Source organism: Terrapene carolina, unplaced genomic scaffold, assembly GCF_002925995.2.
Source record: "Terrapene carolina triunguis isolate 2854851 unplaced genomic scaffold, T_m_triunguis-2.0 Scaffold130, whole genome shotgun sequence".
NCBI lineage: Eukaryota > Metazoa > Chordata > Testudines > Emydidae > Terrapene > Terrapene triunguis.
The window spans coordinates 8,676,797-8,697,569 of record NW_020664481.1 but is presented as its reverse complement, the minus strand read 5'-3'; the positions used below and the strand labels follow the sequence as shown (position 1 = coordinate 8,697,569).

General features: G+C 42.2%; 1 protein-coding gene across 2 annotated transcripts in view; it reads left to right on the top strand.

Moving 5' to 3' along the window:
• The window catches only part of CDH4 (cadherin 4), a 643,793-nt gene that overhangs the window by 489,796 nt on the left and 133,224 nt on the right, over positions 1-20,773 (top strand). For both annotated transcript variants that reach the window (XM_026652873.1, XM_026652874.1), the window contains one exon: positions 13,415-13,570. In XM_026652873.1, the coding sequence (XP_026508658.1) occupies positions 13,415-13,570 (156 nt within the window). The remainder of the gene's footprint in view (positions 1-13,414; positions 13,571-20,773) is intronic.

The following is a 20,773-nucleotide window of genomic DNA, read 5'->3' as shown; positions in this document are numbered from 1 at the left end:
CTATTCTGCTCTAAACATGGCATTTAAGTGATGGTGAAGGAACTGTCTGTAATTTACCAGTTCTGAAATTAAATGATCGGTTAATATATCAAAAATACCTCAAAAATATTAACAAGGAGAGTCAACATGTCTGTCAGACAGAGCACAATTATCTGGAATTATAAAGACAATGCATTAGGATCTTGAATCTTACTGAACTGTATGGTCTCTACATATACAAAACAATCAAATATCTGACTTGCATGGAAAATCACAGTGCAAGCTTTTTGCTTCTAGCAGTCATCATTTTTGGAATGCCCTTTCCCTGGAAGAGTTCTGAGAAGTAGGTGGTGTAAGTAGATTACTGTATATCCTTTTTCAATATATTATTAATAGTAACACTTCCCACTTTAAAGCATCTTTCTTTCAATGATCTCGAGACATCTTTGAAACATTAACTAAAGGCTTGTCTACATGGTGAGATAATGTGTTCTATAAGGGTGTGATTTCTAAATCGCACTATCATGTTGCACTGTGTAGACCCTTCTGACATGCACTAAAGTTTCCCTAGTGAATTTTAACATAGTACGGTTTCAAACAGCACTCCATTAAAGCACACCACTAGAGTCTACACAGACCAATTAATGCACAGTATGTTAGTGCACATTAGAAATCACACCCCTGTAGAGCATATTGCCCTATGGTGTAGACAAGCCCTACACTTCAAAACACCATGCTGTAGGTAAGGGATATCACTGTGCCTGTTAGTGAAACACAGCTGCACATGCAAACACATGCCTAATTTGCAAGTGCATTTCTTGTAACTGCATGTGCAATTTGAGTACTTGCATGAACAAATACTTGTCTAAATGGCCATCTGTTTGTCCAGATACCTGGTTGGTTCTACAGTAGTGGGAAATGTGTGTACTATTTAGGCACACAGTTAGGCTTTTTTGCACATGGACCTTGGCTTCTGATGTTTTGCAAATCTGTCTCTCTAAGTTTGAAAAGGAAATGTTGAGATTCTCTCATAAAAGGAAGTAATACTGAGGATTGTATACACACTCTAAAACAGGGGACGGCAACGTTCGGCACGCGGCTCGCCAGGGTAAGCACCCTGGCGGGCCGGGCCAGTTTTATTTACCTGCTGACGCGGCAGGTTCGGCCGATCGCAGCCCCCACTGGCCGCGGTTCGCCGTCCCGGGCCAATGGGGGCAGCGGGAAGCCGAGGCCAGCATATCGCTCGCCCGCGCCGCTTCTCGCCGCCCCCATTGGCCCGGGACGGCGAACCGCGGCCAGTGGGGGCCGCGCTCAGCCGAACCTGCCGTGTCAGCGGGTAAATAAAACTGGCCCGGCCCGCCAGGGTGCTTACCCTTGTGAGCCGCGTGCCGAACGTTGCCGACCCCTGCTCTAAAAGCTGTAGGCTCACCATGTTTTTAAAAGGAGAGGGCTGTATGCTGCAGTATGGTACAGCAGTCCTGTTTCCCATATTAAAGGCAAATAGATGGGGGCCATATCAGTAAAATGTAAGTCTTGCTAGAGATGAACTAATCTAACAGACTGAAACTGGACCACCAGCTCTGGGGGAATAAAAAAACAGAAAATTAGTTAATGAAACAGAAAAATTTGCCAGAGATTCAATCATATGAATACATTTCAAATCAGTGAAGTTCAGCTAAGTTTGAAATTTACTTCTAGGCAATCTCCCACCCCTAATTAAGTAAGCAGTTCTGCAGACAGGAGCGGAGGCTGATGGAGTCTGAGGACATCTGTATAAGGGGGATTGGTTGGGTAAAGTTACCTTTGAAAAGTAGACCATGAATGTAAGAATTGCATCTGGGTGAGTGTGACCCAGGGACTTCTTGGGGACAACTGGCAGAGGGCACAGGGGATACACAGGGACTTACAGGGATCCCCTGGGTCAGATATATGCACAATAGTTCACCGAAGAGTGGGATATGAGGTCTCTGCCAAGAGCCCATTGATCGTCATAATTACTGTGAAATGTATGTGTGGATAGTATTTAAGGAGTTATGTATCTATGCTAAAAATTATGTTCGCAAGGTCTTGGAGTTTTAAGGCAGGTCACCAGGAGATTACATACCTTGGAAATGTTCCTTTCAGACAGGAAATGATGCCTATCTGCCTGTCTGGTCATTGGTGTATTCTGTGCCTCACAATACTTGCCTATCTGCATACTGAACAATGGGCAGAACGAAAGATTGTGAAATGTCCCAGAGAGGAACTTTTCAGGGTGAAACAAACAGCAGGGGTGCAAGGAATATCTTGGGGTGCAAGAAAACACACAGGATCCTCCACCTAGGAGGCAACTGACAGTGTGCTTGTCTCATGAAAGGAGGGTCACAGCCAAGGATTTGGGGTGAGCAATACTCTGTCAGACACGAGAGCATTTTATTAATTAAGTCTAGGCTCTAGAATGCATGTTATGGTTTTATTTTACATGTAACCCTTTGTTGCCAGTATTTCTGTTTGCTACCGCTGAAATCTCTGGGCTTTGTTAAGCACAGAACTGATTTCGCTATAAATATTTCGAAGTGCTGTGGCATTAAACAGAGCAGTGATCCGAGGTGGAACATGTAAGATGGGATGTCTTGTTTCTTTGGAAGCATCAGTTCTATAAATACTTTGAGTGTCCAGTGGAGCAGGGGCTGGACACTCTAGGGAGGTGCTCAGAGGGCTTGCGGGTTGCAGTGTGCCAATTGCTAAGCTGTAGGGTGGCAGCAGGACCTACAAGGCCTAAAAGGCAGTGCTTGTGTTGCTGGTGGCCAGTGGAGTTGGGTAGCTGACTGATGACAGGCACAGACAAGGTTTTCTCACGCTAAGGGCCAGGGGTGGCAAAGTGTCTCACAGCCCTGGGTACCCCCAGGAAGCATCACAGTGAGTGGAAGGTAGCTGGGGCAATTGTCTTTGAAAAAGAGGGATAACTGCAATAGGAACCAAAAGGGTCTCTGAAGATAAGGAAGGAAGAGGGTTTTGCAGATAATTGTTGACCTTAGATCGTTGAAGTGGAATAGTACTAGAAAGGGTCATAGGGGAATAAGAGATAGAGATCAGTAAGGGGAAATTATTTTAGGAAAATGTAAATTGCAGATGGGTGGAAGGGATTAGTCTAGATTCAGCAACAGTTGCCTTCAGAGGAGAGCAGGAGTTGATAGCTGGAAGTGAGTGGGATGGAGAGAGGACGTACAAATTCCCCTTGCTTACCCACACCTGTAAATATTTCTATAATCAGGTCTGGCCCCTTTGCACCACTCAGTTGTTATAAAGGAGCTGTAATCTGGATGCAAACACTTATAAAGTTTGCAGACATGATACCAAGTTAGGAGGGGTTGCAAGTGCTTTGGAGGATAGGATTAAAATTCAAAATGATCTGGACAAACTGGAGAAATGATCTGAAATAAATAGGAGGAAATTCAATAAGGACAAATGCAAAGTACTCCACTTAGGAAGGAACAGTCAATTGCACGCATGCAAAATGGGAAATGACTCCCTAGGAAGGAGTACTGAGGAAAGGGATCTGGGGGTTATAGTGTATCACAAGCTAAATATGAGTCAACAGCGTACCACTGCATTGTTTCAACAATAAAAAAACCCCGAACATCATTCTAGGATTTATTAGCAGGAATGTTGTTAGCAAGACAATTCTTCTTCTCTAATCCATGCTGATAAGGCCTCAGCTGGAGTATTGTGTCCAGTTCTGGGCGCCACATTACAGGAAAGATGTGGACAAATTGTAAAAGTCCAGAGTAGAGCAACAAAAATGATTAAAGGTCTAGAAAACATAACCTGTGAGGAAAGATTGAAAAAAATGGGTTTGTTTAGTCTGGAGAAGAAAAGACTGTTGGGGGGGGCACATAACATTTTTCAATACATAAAAGATTTTTACAAGGAGGAGGAGGAAAAATTGTTCTCGTTAACCTCTGAGGATAGGACAAGAAGCAATGGGCTTTAGTTGCAGTAAGGGAGGTTTAGGTTGGACATTCGGAAAAACTTCCCCATTGTCAGGGTATTTAAGCACGGGAACAAATTGCCTAGGGAGGTTGTGGAATCTCTGTCAGTGGAGGATTTAAGAACAGGTTAGACAAACACCTATCAGGAATGGTCTAATTATTATGTAATCCTCCCTTGAGTGCAGGGGACTGGACTAGATGACCTCTCAAGGTCCCTTCCAGTCCTATACTTCTGTGATTCAGAATCAGCTTTAACCAGTTTTTTGATGCTCCCCACCCTTTTCCATGGTTAGAACTCTGGTGCAAGAGAAAGTCTGGCCCAATGTTTGGAGATGTGTGGAGAGTGATATTCCCAAAATGGTTTGCCTGTCCCAGACTAAGAGGCACTCTACCAGATACCTTATGGTGTACCTGAGATCAGTTTTATTTGCAATGTATATGGAGTGCTTGTGATGCATACAGCATGTGTTCTTGTGATGTATATGGTGTGCACACATGTGCATGCTCGTATGTGTGTGTGTTGCAAATGGCATGTGTGTATATTAGTGTACGCTGTGCATATAATGTTTACAAGTGTGGTATGTGTGAGATGCGGACAGTGTGTATGTATGTTTTTGCACAGTGCATGAAGTATATTCGTGCATGTGTTTATGCACCATACATACAGTGTGTGTGTATGGTACATATGACATGTACGGATGTGTGTTTGTAGACTTGTGTCTGACGTTTGCTCATTTGTCAGTACTTTTTATGCTTTGTTCTCAGAGTTACTGGAGTCCCAACACTCTTTTGGCAATATAATTTAAGGAAGAAATGCTGCTCTTGGATGTCCATGTTGAGCAGCCTTTGTCCTTGGTACAAAGAAGCACAATGTTCATCCAAGGGCAGAATTTGGCCCTAAGAGATACGGTTGAAAAACAATATTTCATCTGAGAAGTTGTATAGTATCTCAATGAAAGGACACTGGGATCACAGCCATCTCTCAGAAACTGCACCAATGAAGAATAAAACAGGGAAGATTTAAACATGCATTAATGCCCTCTAATATTGTCCCTAGGATAGATATTTTCTTTTAAGGAGAATTACACTTTCAGCCATTTCAAGTTTAGCTCGTTCCTTTGCTGATGAATGAAATCACTTTTCCATATACTCTACACTATGTAATATACGCTATAGGAGGAAAGTATCTTGTTATATAGTTGGGATCATTAGAGACTTAATACAATCTTCAGTGTAAAAGACCATTTACGGATGAGGGAATCGATACAATGACAAGATTATTAATCCCTGCCCTTCCAGCATCCATGAAGTACACCTCTACCCCGATATAACACTGTCCTCGGGAGCCAAAAAATCTTACCACGTTATAGGTGAAACCGTGTTATATCGAACTTGCTTTGATCCTCCGGAGTGCTCAGCCCCGCCCCCCCAGAGCGCTGCTTTACCGCATTATATCCGAATTTGTGTTATATCGGGTCGTGTTATATTGGGGTAGAGGTGTAATATCTCCAAGATTAATCTAGGCAGATTTTGTAGCCCAAAACTTCGAAATTTAGAGTTTTATTGTTGTTTCCAGTGTTATACATTGTTAGCTGCTTGTAAACAGGTCTAAAAGTTTCATTTAAGGCTGAGGACAGTGTCCTCTAATCCCACTATGTGTGATCAGTGATATCTGTAGGCATGGTACAGAGTCTGAATTGAAATGCACTGCTATTTAAGGTCAGGAGAGCTAGACAACAGGGGAAAAGATATAGCTTATTATGAAAGTAAAGGTCACACCGAGACAAATTATATCCCATGAGAGTGGAAAAAACTTCTCTTCATGAAGATACAGCAGTGTCGGTTTCTTAATGTTTACCTTTGTGCTGCCCCCACACTGTGATACCAAGAGGAATGCTACTTGTGTTGAAATGCCTGTATGTTGGTTGTACACAGACTATTCTTTCCTCACTGATATGATGTGCCGTTTGATTTTTTAAACCGCTTGGACCAGATCCTCAGCTGGGGTGAATCGATGTAATTCTGTGGAAGCCAATGGAGCTACACTGATTTACACTAGCTGAGGACTGCCCTCGTTAGTTACAGTGATATAGTTAACCCTGTTAAGGTTGGTATTTGCTAATTCTTCTAACCTCATGTAACAAGTGCTTTTATTCTTCACCCAGTACCACTCCCAGGAGAGTGCTGGTCTCTCTCTTTCCTACATTGGCTTTGTGATGGAAGCTAATGGAAGGCTCATGGATGTACCCACAATAAGGACAGACTCTGAAAAGACTTCAGGCAAAAATCTCAATATTCTTACTTGGTTTTTACTTAGTCCTCACTCATGCATAGCTGTCACTGACTAGCTGCTTGAGGAAGGGTTGCAGGACTGAATTATGAATAAAGATGTCAGGTTTTAGTCCATTATTAATAGATAAAGGAAAATGTCCTCCTGTAGCATGCAGGCCAGTGACTTTCCCATCATGACAGTTACTAGTGCTCTTTCCTGAGCTACCAGAGCAATTTCATTTGGTTTCAACTTCCGTCTTGCAAGATGGCACTGATTAAATGGATGGAGTCTCCATGCCCCTATCATTGAATAAGGAGCCCTGGTATCTTGCATGATGGCAAATCAAACTAAATGAAATAGCCCCAGTAGCTTAAGAAAGGGCCAAGTTCTCTGCATCTGGAAATGGCTGTTGCGCCATTGGAGGTGCCCCTAATTACATCACCAGGGACTTTGTGCCCTAGTAACTCCCATGATAAGAGCTCAGACTAGTAAAGGTGGGATTGGCAGTTTTGGGTATCTAAATTCTTGCTGTGGTAAAAAATATTGGTAACATGCTGCTATGTTCTAGAACTTTCAATAATGTTCTTTTTCTATCCATTTGCCCCCCTCCCGCCCCCCATATTTTTCACTGTTTCCACAATGTGGTACAGTTTTTCAATTTGAAAACTAAATCTATTGCAAAAGAACTGGAGAACAGTACATATTGCTTTAGAAACTACTCTTCTGTATCAATTAAGATTACATGTGGAAGACCCATTAGCTTTGGCCACTTCCTGTTACAGATGCATTAGCTTTTTGACCTTCATAATAACAAGTAATGAAGGTTGCTTAATTAGCTAATCATGAAGACCATGCAGCAAATTACAGTATATTGAATCTTCACCAGTAAAGAAAAAGAGACCTGATGGCAGTGCCATCAACTGTCAGCCATTGCAGGTCCCTATCTCCACTCTAAACTCTGGCACCAGTAGATAAGAGTACAGCAAGCTGAGATGCCATATGAGTCCAACAGTCACTTAGTCCTGCAGCATCCAGACTGCTAACTCATGCTAAAACACAAGTGCTCTGCAGTTGCAAACGGTATTACAGCAAAAGCTAAAATGCAGCTGATAGCCAGTGCAATTAGTATTGCCACTTTACAAAGCCTTGTGGCCTTGTAATAGCTCTCATGATTGTATTGGAAAAGGAGATTTTCAATAACACATTAAGGTCTCTTTATTAAGTCTGGTTTAGACTCTCCCTTTTCCCTTCTGCTTGGTGTTACATCTTCCGCATCTTCCCCTATATCATACACAGGGAAGAAAGACACAACCTAAATAAACAAACCAGAAAAACCTGGAGGGAAAGACATGGATCAAAAGAATAACCAGGAGGGGTGGAAATCACGGGACGCACATCCACACAGGCTCTTGCTCATGAACAGAAATTGGCCTGCTGGGAGGCTGAGTTGGGGAGAGATTGGCAGAAGCCAAAGAATCTGAAAAGCATTGGAAGCTCAGGTGCAATTCCATAATTTAGTAAATTTTCGTTGCTACCCCATTCAGAGAGTCACTGTGAAGGAAACAGAATTGTACTGGTAAGTGTCAGCTTGGAGGCCAAGCAGATTTGTGGTTAGATTATCGGCGCTTACAGAGAGTACCTGTAGTTGCTTGAAAGCTGCAGAGAAGTATGGTAGTGGCCATGAGGTTTATTTCTTTGTATTTTAGTGTTTTGAAGCATCTCCTTTCACATACACAGATCATACGAGCGAGATGTAAAAGCAAAGGTTTTAATGCAGGCGAAAGACGTTCTGGAGCCCCAAAGGCCTCCAGTATAATATTTTTACTCTCCTTTGCATTAAGCTAAATCAATTAAAAAATCTTACAGGCCAAGAGTTTCCAAAGGATTCAACCTCACATGAGAGGCATCAGGCCACTAGGGCTAAGGGAACACCGGGCTAATGGACAAGACCTCCACAGTTAGGTTTTTGTGGGTTGTTTTTTTTTTAAGTGTTTTGAGCTCGTCCTTAGGAATGTTGATAGTAGCTACATAGAGAGACAGAAGAAATCAATAACTCAACTCCATTTGGTATTTCCAACCTTTCTCTGTTTGTCAGCCCAATTAAAAGGGGTAAAGGTCCCCTCCCAGTCAGCTTGTTTGTAGACTGTCATTACGGGAAACTGGGAACACACTACATATGATAATAGCTTTATGTTCTAGAGATTGAAGGCCTGAGTGCTACCTCTAAAACAGTGGTTCTCAAACTGGGGCCGCTCCAGGCCAATGGGGGCTGCGGGAAGCGGCGTGGGACAAGGGATTTGCTGGCCGCCGCTACCTGCAGCCTCCATTGGCCTGGAGCGGCGAACCGCTACCAGTGGGAGCCGCGATCGGCTGAACCTGTGGACCCGGCAGGTAAACAAACTGGCCCGGCCCGCCAGGGGCTTTCCCTACACAAGCGGCGGTCCCAGTTTGAGAACCACTGCTCTAAAACTACTTCTGCTGTAGTTAATGGGAATACTCCTTTAGCTCAGGTATGGTAGCACTTTTTCTTTCAGATCTGAGGGTCCTTTTTTCAAGTCCCAGCAAAGACAAATTCCTCAGAAGACAATTGCAATTTTTTCTTTCTTTCTTTCCAGTGCCTCCCTTGCTGCCTGGGTAGCAGCTTGAGGTCATGGAAGGTGTACTAATACAGGACAGAAATTAATAAATATTATCTTAACCCAATGGTTCTCCACATTTCTCTCACTTAATTATTCTCTGCCCATTTTATTTTGGCCATGCTTACTGAAATAAAATATGTTTAAAAGTCAACAGGCAATAATATGATTGGAGATGCGGTGTTAGAAATCTGCCTTTTTACTGATTTGTAAAGAGATTGTGACATTATAGCTGAAAATGTTTACATGAATGATTCTTAAACATACAGCAAATTCAGTTTAATAAAAAAAAACCCTTAGTAGGAGTCTCAATGAGCAATAAGATGTAGCTGAATTAAAATATTTCCACTAAAATTAATGAGCCAAACTTAGAATGCTTAAATTGACTCTTAAGTGTGCTAATTTAAAGGATTTGAATATGTTTGCATTTCTTGGCTTCCATGCAACACTTTGAATACATGCGAGAATATAGCCTTCAATTATTTTCCATTTGGTCCTTGTAATGGGCAAAACAGCTCAGAGCTCAATAATAAAAGATATTTATTGTTTAGCATTGACACTGTTCTACATGGCCATTAATAATTATGCCGTGTTGTGTAAAACAGAAAACCAGATTCAAGTATCCGGAAGTCATGCAAATATTAATGTTACAGTTTCATCTTTTACATTGAGTTTTGTGGGATGATCTATCATCTTATTTTTCAGTTTGTTAGTAGAAACTGAATCAGGGGATAAATTGATCATTTTACTTTGCCTTGATACATCCCCAGCTGGGTACACCTTGCCCGTGACTCGTAAATGACTAGTTTTGTATCAAATAGCAAATATTATACAATGACGAAATAAGTCCAAGTTAACTTCATATTAACGTCATATTATATCGTGATATAGTATATTTCACAGAAGCTCTTCTGAGCGAAATACAGTTGTGTGTCATTACATGGTATCTTGGATTATACATGATTGGGTAATTTACCAGTTATTTGGTGTCCCCCCGAATTGCCAACTATACAATTCTCAACAGCCTACTGTTCCTCTCATCCCCAGTCACAGAGCAGCAGTGCTGTCAACTTCAGAGAATAGTTATTCTCTTGTCACCCTGTAGGGTGAAAAGGTTAGTAACTGCAAGACCCAGGGCAGGAATTAGGAATACTAAGACTACAGGGATATGGTCAGTAGAAACAAAACAGATGTATAAAGTCTGTTACCTTGAACAATCTCTTAAATTGAAATCTCACCCAATAGTAAAACTTATAGGAACAATACAGCTGGATGTTAAATCTTGATGGAGGTTTATGTCCCTTAAGATTTTGCCTAAAAATGTGACATGAAAGTCCTATATCAGTAAAGGATATTTAGCATATGAAAAGGAAAGTCCATTAAAATTCAGCAATGCTAGAAACCACACGATCAGATCTGATGACAGAATTACGTGAATTTTATATCCAGGTTTACATCATACATTTCCGTGTATTTTGGCTATTGTGTCCGAGAATCTTTAAAGGGGAAAGGGCTGTTTCTGTTTTTACTTACACTGATTTTACATCTCTGTCATTCCATTGATCTCCAGTTATTCTGGATTTATTATAGTGTAAATGAGAGAGGAGAATCAGACTCAAACTCTTTCCAGTTATGAGTTGGGAATTAAATTATTGGATTTTATTTTGGCTGGCTCAGCAGGGGTTGACCCTACAACATGCTGCAGCTTACTGAATGATGCATCTCATTAAGCCAACAGGGAGGTCTGATTGGGACTCAGGAGACCTGGGTTCAGTTTCTGATTCTGCCACAGTCTTCCTTTATGGCCTTGGTCATGTCACTCAATCTCTCTGGTCCTCAGTTCCCCATCTGTAGATAACGTTTCTCTACCTCATTGGGGTGGTGTGAGGAAAACTCCACTAGTGTTTGTGAGGCGCTCAGGATAAGGTGAGGAGAGCCATTTCAGAACCTAGATATACAGAATTATAACATTTGTCCTGATTCTGAGTCTGACAAACTCTCCATTGATAGTGCATTTCTTGATGTGGTTAACAGTCCCAAAGGCTAAATTCCTTCCCATGTGTTTGTGGAGAGTGAAAACCCTTTTATAAAGAATGAATGCATTATAACTATCACCAAACACCATAAGTTAACGGTAATTTAATGCACACATCACTTTAACCAGGTCTTCATACATACTGATACAGCGCCTAGCACAGTAGAACATTGAGGATCCTGGGGACCTCTGGGTGCTACAGTAATAACATTTTAAAATATGTTAATAAATGTAAGGAAAACTAACCTTTCACCATCTGTTCTGTAAATAAAAAAACAGCATAATTTTCATCATCATTATAAATGTAAGCTAAGTGAATGGCATGCATGTGTGTAGTCTCTGGTTTCTCTTCAGATCGTATAAATCTTTTTCATAAGCATGTGTTGTGTTTTTCTCATTTACCTGACATAAATAAGATGTAAAGCTGCTCTTTCCTGATCTAGGAAATTCCCTGAACCAGTGATTCTTTTTTTAATATGGTAAGCTGGTTCGGTAACTATTCTGACAAATAAGCAAAGCTTATATTGTATTCACGTAATAGTCTTAATAGATCAAAAAGATTTGCTAGATTACACACTCGGAATGGTCAGAATGTTACACATAGGAAGTATTCTCTTTTTTAAAGTATTCTTTTTAAAAAATCTCATTAAATGTTAAAATTACATGTTCTGATACAAAATTAATGTGCTTTTGTACAAGGAATACCTCAGTAGTGGCAAGACATACTATGTCTCATTATCATCAGTCTTTATGACCACTTCCCCATAGATAATTTCTCTCGAAAACCAAGTATTTTTGTTTTCTTACTGGAAAGTAAATTCAGGTAAGTAGTAGACTATCAGAGTGTGGGTGTGATTCACAACAAATTTTGAGTGATTGCCATATGTTTGCAAGATTTAACACAGTGTATTTGTTTTGCTCAATGTAGAATAATTATCTCATAGATTTTCTTAGTCCAGCTGGATAACTCATATGTAACTCATTTCCTGGATCTGCAGTGATTTACTTACAGAAAGTTTAACTCTCATTAATGCTAATGAAAGAAATCCATGGAAAGAAGTGCGTGCATATATATTGGTCACATATGGAGGGTTTCAGGATAGTAGCCACCCCATCCCAATTTCCTGTATCTGATAAACAAACCCTCATCTCCCCTTCAGAAACTACCTTTGTTCACCTAGAATGGAACTTCTTTTAATTCAGTTATTTGTGCCTCCTGCATACACCATAGTATTCCAGAGTGTGCAGACTTTTCAGAAAATGCACTGCCATATCAAAGAGATGCTAACGTACACTCATCTATAAAATGGATTTATATGATGTTCCCACTAATTTATTGCATTCATAAACCTGGCTAGAAAAAAATGCCTGTTTTTCACATTGACACTTGTAAGACAGTTTGTGACAGTGTGGGGGCTGGTAGTTTGTTTATTTGTACCTTGCACCTTGCATTTTCCTTCAGAAATAGCCCTGACATTACAAGAACTTCTTTAAATGGCTGGTCTAGAAATTACCTTCAGATTTAAAGCAATACAATCAAGGTTGCTAGGGTAACATCTTAACCTGCCTTTTTATTTTCTTTTATCTGTTTCCAAAGTTCATGTAATTCTTCATGCCATATCTGATTTTTTTGTGTGTTTCTCAAGGTGGGAAGGAGGCTGGGAGGAATGGGTTTTGAAAGCAATGCTGTAATGCTCTTTTCCATAAGAAGACGTTCAAATGTAATGCTAGCAGTCCATCAGGCATTAGTAACCCTGCATTAACAAGCCAACAAGCTTGTATTAGGAATGAAATCAAGGCTTCTGTTTTCAGAACAGCATGTGTGTGTTTACATACACATTTCAAATGGTTGGAAATGCAATCCTGGTGATTACAGAGACTTGTCAAAAGTGATTAGTGGGTGTCTAGCGATTTACAGATGCCCAGCTCCAGATACGTAAAAGGGACTGGATTTTTAGAGGGCAAGCGTTTGATACTTTGTGAAAGTCAGGCCCCCTTTGAGATGTCTCAGGTTAGATGCCCCTTATAATCACTAGTTACTTTTGAAAATTTAGGGTCTGTATGCCTAGTCAGCCTGTTAGAATTCTAGGCTAAGATTTTCAAAAGAACCTGAGGGAATTAGGTGCCCAACTCCATTAGACTCCTTTAAAAAAAATCTCAGCCCTAATTATTTGCATGCATAATTTAATCACCGTGGATGCCAGTTGCATAAATTGTGCATGAAAACGGATGCACTTCTGAGAATCAGGGCCAGAATGTCAGAGGGTTCTGCTTTCTAGGTTCCAAAGGATCATTGTAAACAAAAGTGAAAAAAATGAGTTGAAAGTTTATTAAAGATCTTTTTTCTGCAGCCTAGTTCCAGGCCGTTGGTATGCAGATCTCCTATCAGAGTTAACAGCATTTCATATAGAAGGCTTGCAAGATTGGGCCTTAATGTCCTACTAACTATATAGCATGAATATCAATGTCACTAACCCATTGTCCATAGCTTACTGACTGTTATCTTTAATTATTTATACAGATTCGTTCTGATAAGGACAGTGAGATCCATATCAGGTACAGCATCACTGGAGTAGGAGCTGACCAGCCACCTATGGAAGTCTTCAGCATTGATCCCGTGTCTGGCAGAATGTATGTGACACGTCCAATGGACAGAGAAGAAAGAGCCTCCTACCATGTAAGTATATGAAAATATCTGGGTTTTTTTTATGCATTGTACATGTATCCCCTTAATCCCCAGCTCCTCTGCACTAGAATAGTGCAAAAGGACTTTGTGGCTAGAATACACACACAGATTTGGCTCCTTCCCTGAGTTTGGGGTCTGAACTCACAAAGTCAAAGTAAAACAATCAAAATTACTAGATTTCAGCAGGTTTCATCTCATCACTGAATGTTTTGTACAATTTAGATGTAGAACTGTGGACCCAACTTGTCTGCTCAGAATTAGGGCCCAGTTTATAAGGAAATGAGAAAGCATGTGAGTGTTGCCCAGTTCAGAATTTATTGATCACATATTTTGCACAGATCAACTCCTTTCCCTGTGACTGAGAAAAGGACTAAGGCATGGTTTTCATAACAGATTTGCATGGCTTTCAGTAAAGGTGCGATTCTGCATTGATTTGGTTAAATCGGTGCATTTTGTATATGTCTACGTGGGAGCTGGAAAGGGTAAGTTCCAGTTCAAGGAGCCAGACCTGCACTAGCTGTGATCAAACTAGCATGCTAAAATTAGAAATGTTGCCATAGTGGTGCTAGCGGTGCGAGGGGCTAACCTGCCCAAGTACATGCCTAGCACCTTGGATAGGATCACTCTTGAAGCAGCTATCTCCTCACACCACTCGCTACTGCTACACTTCTATTTTTAGCACATTGGTTCTATTGACATGGATATGTCTCCTTGAGCTGGAATTTGCACCTTCCAGCTCTAGTGTAGACATACCCTTTATGTGTAGACTCTCTGTGTTGTTTTAAATGTGCTTTACATGGGTTGGCCCTTGTTAAATAGGCAGCATCGCTATTGCCACTGTAGCCCTGGTAGTGTAGACGCAGACTACAGCGACAGAAGGAGGATTTCCATCACCATAGGAACTCCACCTCCCCGAGTGATGGGTCAAAGCATTCTTCCATCAGTCTAGCTGTGTCTACACCAGGGGGTAGGGCTGTGAAAAATGTCACGCTGTTTGTGATGTGGTTAAACCAACCCGAGCCCCATTGTAAACATCTTCTGTCAATCTAGTTCCGCCTCTCTGAGAGCTGGATTTGCTACTCCAATGGAAGAATCCCTTCTATCTCTGTAGTGTACAGCACTGCAGCCGTGTCACTATAGCGTTTCTAGTGAAGACATAGCCTGAGCCTGCTTTAAACGGATGTAGTGTCCGCACACAATGTTACACTCATTTAGGGCATATCTACACTAGAAAACTGCTATGACACAGCTGTAGGATAGACACTACAGCAACAGGAGGTTTTCTGTCACTGCAGTAAATCCATCTCTCCCAGAGGCACTAGCTAAGTCAACAGAAGAATTCTTCCATCGACCTAGCAATATCCACACTGGGGCTTAGGTCAGTTTAACTGCATCACACAGGGTGTGAAATTTTTCACAGTCCTGAGTGATGTCGTTTAGCCATTGTAACTTGATAGCGTAGCAGTGGTGTAACTGAAAGCTGGTCAAGTTTGTGTATAGACCAGGCCTAAAAGAATGTGAGAAACCAATATCAACAGTAGGGTGTCATAGGAAGTTACCGATTCATTACTGCAGTTGGACGTGCAGTAACAATTATAGTCATTTTTCATTTTAAATCCTCTGGAGGTGTTCAGACACAGACAGTACAGTGCGGAGATCATATAAGATCTTAAGTAGGTAGTGTGACGGGGCAAGGCCAGATGGCTAAAGAAAAGTAATGGGAGATAGATATATTAGCCCCAGGTTAAACAAATCCCTGGTACCAGGATAAGTAAATGGCAGCTGCTCCAGGTCAATTAAGACACCTGGGGCCAATTAAGATCTTTCCAGAAGGCAGTGGAGATTGCTAGGTTGATTGGGACACCTGAGGCCAATCAGGGGCTGGCTGAAACTAGTTAAAAAGCCTCCCAGTTAGTCAGGTGGGCGCGCATGTCAGGAGCTGTGAGAAGTTGCACTGTTGGAGAGACTGAGCTGTATACACCATACTAGGTAGAAGGAAGGAGGCCCTGAGGTAAGGGTGAAGTGGAGCTTGAGGAAGTGGGGGCTGCTGTGGGGAAGTAGCCCAGGGAATTGTATGTGTCCTGTTTCTAAAAGGTCAGCTACCATAGCTGATACTATTAGGGTCCCTGGGCTGAAGCCCGGAGTAGAGGGCGGGCCTGGACTCCCCCCCCTTTTGCCCCTGATTAATCACTGAGACTGGGAGACACCCGAGACTGTGCAAGGGAGGACAGCTTCTCCTCACCTCCTTCGCTGGCTTATGATGAAAATGGCTCAGTAGACTATGACCCTTGTCTCTAGAGAGAGAAGGGTTAAGGGGAGGGTCACAGTGAGCCTCTGAGGCTAGCGAAATCCGTCAGGAATATTTGAGATATTGAGAGCCTATGTCGCTTCAGTGTTTTCGATATTTTTTCAATGCTGCTGGGTCATTATAATAGCTCAGTTGATACAATTCACAAGCTAACCCCTTTGATGGAACCATTATGATGTCTAGTACAAGACACTCTGAGCCAAAAAAAAATGACTTAGTCTCCCATAATAATGACTTATGTGACCCATAATACATAACAAATGTATCCTGTAAGTATGTTTAGACCAGAAATTTCAGGAAAGCTTGGAAAAGGCTGCCGTGAAGTGATTGGTATCACTTCCCCAAAAAACAACTTTAATTTCTAGCACCTGGAATCAATGAGAACTTCTTTTAATCTCATTCATGGGAGTCTCTTTTCTGGAAGGCAAGAGACCTAGGCATAACCAAACAACCAAATTAAGGGTTAATAAATGATTAATAGATATAATAAGCCCATTACAGGCAGGAGTAGTATATGACACAACAAATCCTGCATCTTAGCATGGGTTGAGACTAGATGAAACTTGCGGTCCCTTCTAATCCCATGGTTCTGTGATTCTATGTTTTAAATGGGGGTAAACACATCAGAAGAAGGTATTTATAGATCATTATAAGCCATGGTTATAAACAAACTTTTGACCTATTGGACTTTTAAGCAATTGATAAGTGATTTATTAAACCATAGATTATGCATTTATTAACCCTGTGTAACCCATTTATAAATGTACCTTTATATAAAGTGGTAACCCAAAACACTGTGGTGAGGCCAATGTCCCAGAGTTACAGGAAGACAGAAAAGGCTTATGTGCAAGACTTCCCTATATGGGACGTAACTAGATCTGTTTGTGATTCTCTCTCTAAGCAATGAAGACAGAGGTCAGATCTTTAGCTGGTGTTAATCAGCATGGCTCCATTATTATTATTATTGTAGTTCCTAGGAGCCCCAGTCATGAACCAGGACTCCACTTGCTGCTGTACAAACTCAGAACAAAAAGACAGTTTCTGAAGAGCTTACAGTCTAAGTAGGCAACAGACATAGGGTATGGGAAGAGGTGTGACCCCCCAGAAGAATAAGTAATGTGATGGCCACAAGCATCATGTTAGATGCAGGATTTATTTTTCCCTTTAGGTGGGCATACTGGGGAGAGGATAGGCTAAATGGGAGGAAAATGGAAGGGAGATGGGACATGGGAGAATAGGGTAAGGGGGCAGGTGTGGAATGAAGCTCAGTTGAAGAGACTGAAAGTGAGGGGGTGGGGAAGATTCAAGCAAACAGCCTATCAACACAAGGCAGAGAAAGTCCAGTCAAAACTAGAGAAAGTTCCCCAAAGGACCAGCAGTCCCTGCTTTGGCTGCTTCTGCCCCTACCAACGGGTGTGTCTGGCTGGCTGCCCTTTGTAGTTTTCTGTCAAGCCCCACATGTTGGGGGAGAAGGGGAGACAGCGTGTGGTCCTAGTGCCCTCAGAGGGGGAAGTCTCCTGTGAAGGTGTGATGGATTCTTTCTAAAAGGGGGGGGAGGAGCATGAGGCCTTGCCCCCTCCATGGCCCCACCCCTGCCTCGTCTCTTTCCCCCAAAGCCCCATCCCCCAGCCAAGCTGGAGCCAGGCCAGGGAGCCCGGGCCCCTCCACCTGCCCAGGATGTAGGCGGGGGCTGAGTGCAGCCCCAGGTCCCCTGCCCAGTGCAGGTGGAGGGTCCACAACTCCCCAGAACTGTCCGCATGGCTCTTACCCCAACCCAGCTCTGGCTTCTGGGCTGGCCTGGGGGCGGGGCCTCAAGGGCCAAAGATCCACAGCCGGGCCATGGTACGAGTGGACCCTCCATCTGCCTTGGGTGGGGAGCCCAGCAGGTGAACACACGGGCCAAGGGCTGCCCTCTGGCCAGCCCAGCCCGGGCAGGTGGAGGGTCCGCAGCTCCCCACAGCTGCCAGGGCTCCTTAGGCCGCTCTTACCCAGGTCGGGCTCCAGATTCCAGCCTGGCTGGAGAGCGAGGCCTCAGGAGGAAGAGGAGGGGCAGGGAGCCGGGTCCATGGTGAAAAATGGGAGCGTCATGGCCCCTTGGCCCTCCCTATTCTGGCACCCCTGCTACTGTGCACAGTTCTGGGACCAGGGAGATGCTGAGGGAGCAGTGGCCCGGGCTGGGCCCCATGTTTCCTCCTCCCCTGCAATATAGCAGTTCCTACTTTGGTTCCTTCTGCCCCTGCTGGCATCTATGGCTGGCTTCTCTTTGGCTCCAATGAAGTTGATTGGGCTTATGCCAATTTCTCGTAGCTGAGGGTCCTGCCAATAAGCAACAATATTACTAGAGACAGGCCTGACCTCGGATCCAGACACATCTGAACTTTGGGAAAATTTGGCTCCAGATTCAGAGTTGGGTCTGAATTTTACAGCTCAGTTTATCTCTAGGTATTATTAATACCTAATGAAGATTCTTCTTAGCTCACATAGTAGAGTCCTGGGGCCAGATTTTCAGCTGGTATAAATCCATTTGAGATCAGTGGAACTACACTGATCTACACCAGGTAAAGATCTGGCCCCTGGGTTTTTAGCATGTAACATATTGGGTTATCTTCTGTGTGCCACAGGCTAGCAGTTCAGCTGTGCTGGCTATGTATGATATATGCAGCTCCATTTCTTTACAGCCCCACACGGAGCTAAATCTTTTCGGCATCTCTGTTAGCATCACATGCTGTCCATGTTTATTGTATTTCTAAATAACCTAAAAGCCAATAAAAAAAATCTTCCTGAGAATTAGGGAGGACACATGCCAGAGTTCTGTTTCATTAACTCCCATGTTTTCCATGTAAACTTTCTTTTGTATAATTATCCTGATTGTGTCAAGATTGCTCTTTCTAAAGCACTCATCTTTTAATTCTCCACATTAGGAAGCATTTGCCTGATGAAACCCACCTTTTTTCCGAGATGAACCATATCAATTTTTAATTATTTTGGTAGTTCTGAAGCAGAACTCGCTTGTCAGCTTTTAATATTTCTCTTGAGCTTCAGAGGGATGGATTTTCCAAGGCTCTGATTCGTTGCAGCAGTACTTTCTCTGTTACACGGATGTCTGTGTGTCTCAGTTTTTAAACAGTGCCAAATAACTTTCAGGAGATATCAGTGTTTAACATGGATCACTTCTCTTGACCCTGGTCAACCTGAGTTCCCATCAGCTCTCTGTGTTGTAGGTGATGACTCTCTGATTGTGCTCATGGGCAAATCAGTGCCTCCTGGTGCTTTTCTGATTATTTCAGGTGCCAGAACTTCCTATCAAACTGCAGTCAGTAGTGATGGGCAAACAGACTGGTTGGTCTCTCACATATTTTCAAGCTTTGTTAACAAAACACCATCACCATAAAACCTAATATTTAGCAGTCAGGCAACGATATTCAATTAACATGCTTCATTTATATGCCTGTTTTTAAATACAGATATAGCTTGGAATAGTCTCAACCAGCACTTTGCTTCCATTAACACTTTTATGAAATATCATTCAGTCAGAGATGCCTGGACAAGGGGAGATTGGTTACAGGGTGAGACGGGAATCGTTTAGACTGTGTGGGAGACAAAAATTATTTGCAGTGTTGTAGCCATGTTGGTCCCAGGTTATTACAGAGACAAGGGGGATGAGGGAATATCTTTTATTGGACCAACTTCTGTTGGTGAAAAAGAAAAACTTGCAAGCTTACACCGAGCTCTTCTTTGGGTCTGTGTACCTCGAAAGCTTGTCTTTTGCACCAACAGAAGTTGGTATAATAAAAGATATTACCTCACCCACCTGTCTCTGGGAGACAAAAAGACAATTAGAAACAAGGAATTTGACCCAGAGAAACCAGTACTAATTTCAATAATATTTTGAACCATGTTTACAGAAGCGTATGTGTAATTCTGGTCATTTGTGCCATAATAACTTGATGTTTAATCATGATAAAGTGTGTGCAAATTAGGCACAGAATTGTATTCCTAATTTTTTAAAAGATCTGTCACTTACTGATTATACATATTTATATTAATTGTATTAGTGCAGAAGTAGTATTTATATTTAACACATTTCACTATGTTGACTTTGACTAACTACCTTCAGATAGCACCAGCCTCCAGTGTCATCAATAATCATGATGCTGAAGCATTTGTATGCCAACAGCTACATTTGCGCTAGAAATTGTCTCTGGAAAAAACACAGAGACCAGTGGTAGCTGCTGCCTAAGTATGTTAATGAAGACTGTCATACTTTTAAAAATATTTGTTCAAGGGGACTGGCCAGCTCTTTGGCTGATACAAAATGGAACTATAACTACTTCCACTGCAGAGGATCTGGACCACTAGCTAGACTTTATTTATATTTATGAATCCTACACAATGGCTGTTGGATTCCAACATTTTCCATTGTTCCTATTTATTCTTTCTCTAACCTTCAGCCAACACCATGCTCTCCACTTTGTGACAACTTTAATGTTTAATGTCAACTTTAATAAACAGTTACTAAATATCCCTCCAAGCACCCAATTGAAATTCCACCTGATGGTCTCCCATGTAATGTTTTTGTGTGCTCCCACCTTCTCTTCTACCCAAGGCTGTGGTAACTGGCCTTTCAAACAATGGTTTCTCCAGTTCCGGAAGACTTTAGTCCCATCCTGAATCTGTGTGTGCTCCGTTCCAGTTCTCAGAAGTAAACCTGACGGTTGTTTAGTCACTTTCTTCGCCCTGCCCCCCTGAACAGCTCACATACTATGAAAAAGCACTTAAGTGTATCAATTTCTAATCCCATCCGTTGTCTTATCACAACATCCATCGTGTAGCAGATGGAACTTGATTGCTGCCCTGCCCGCTGAGCACTGTGTGAGACTACATCA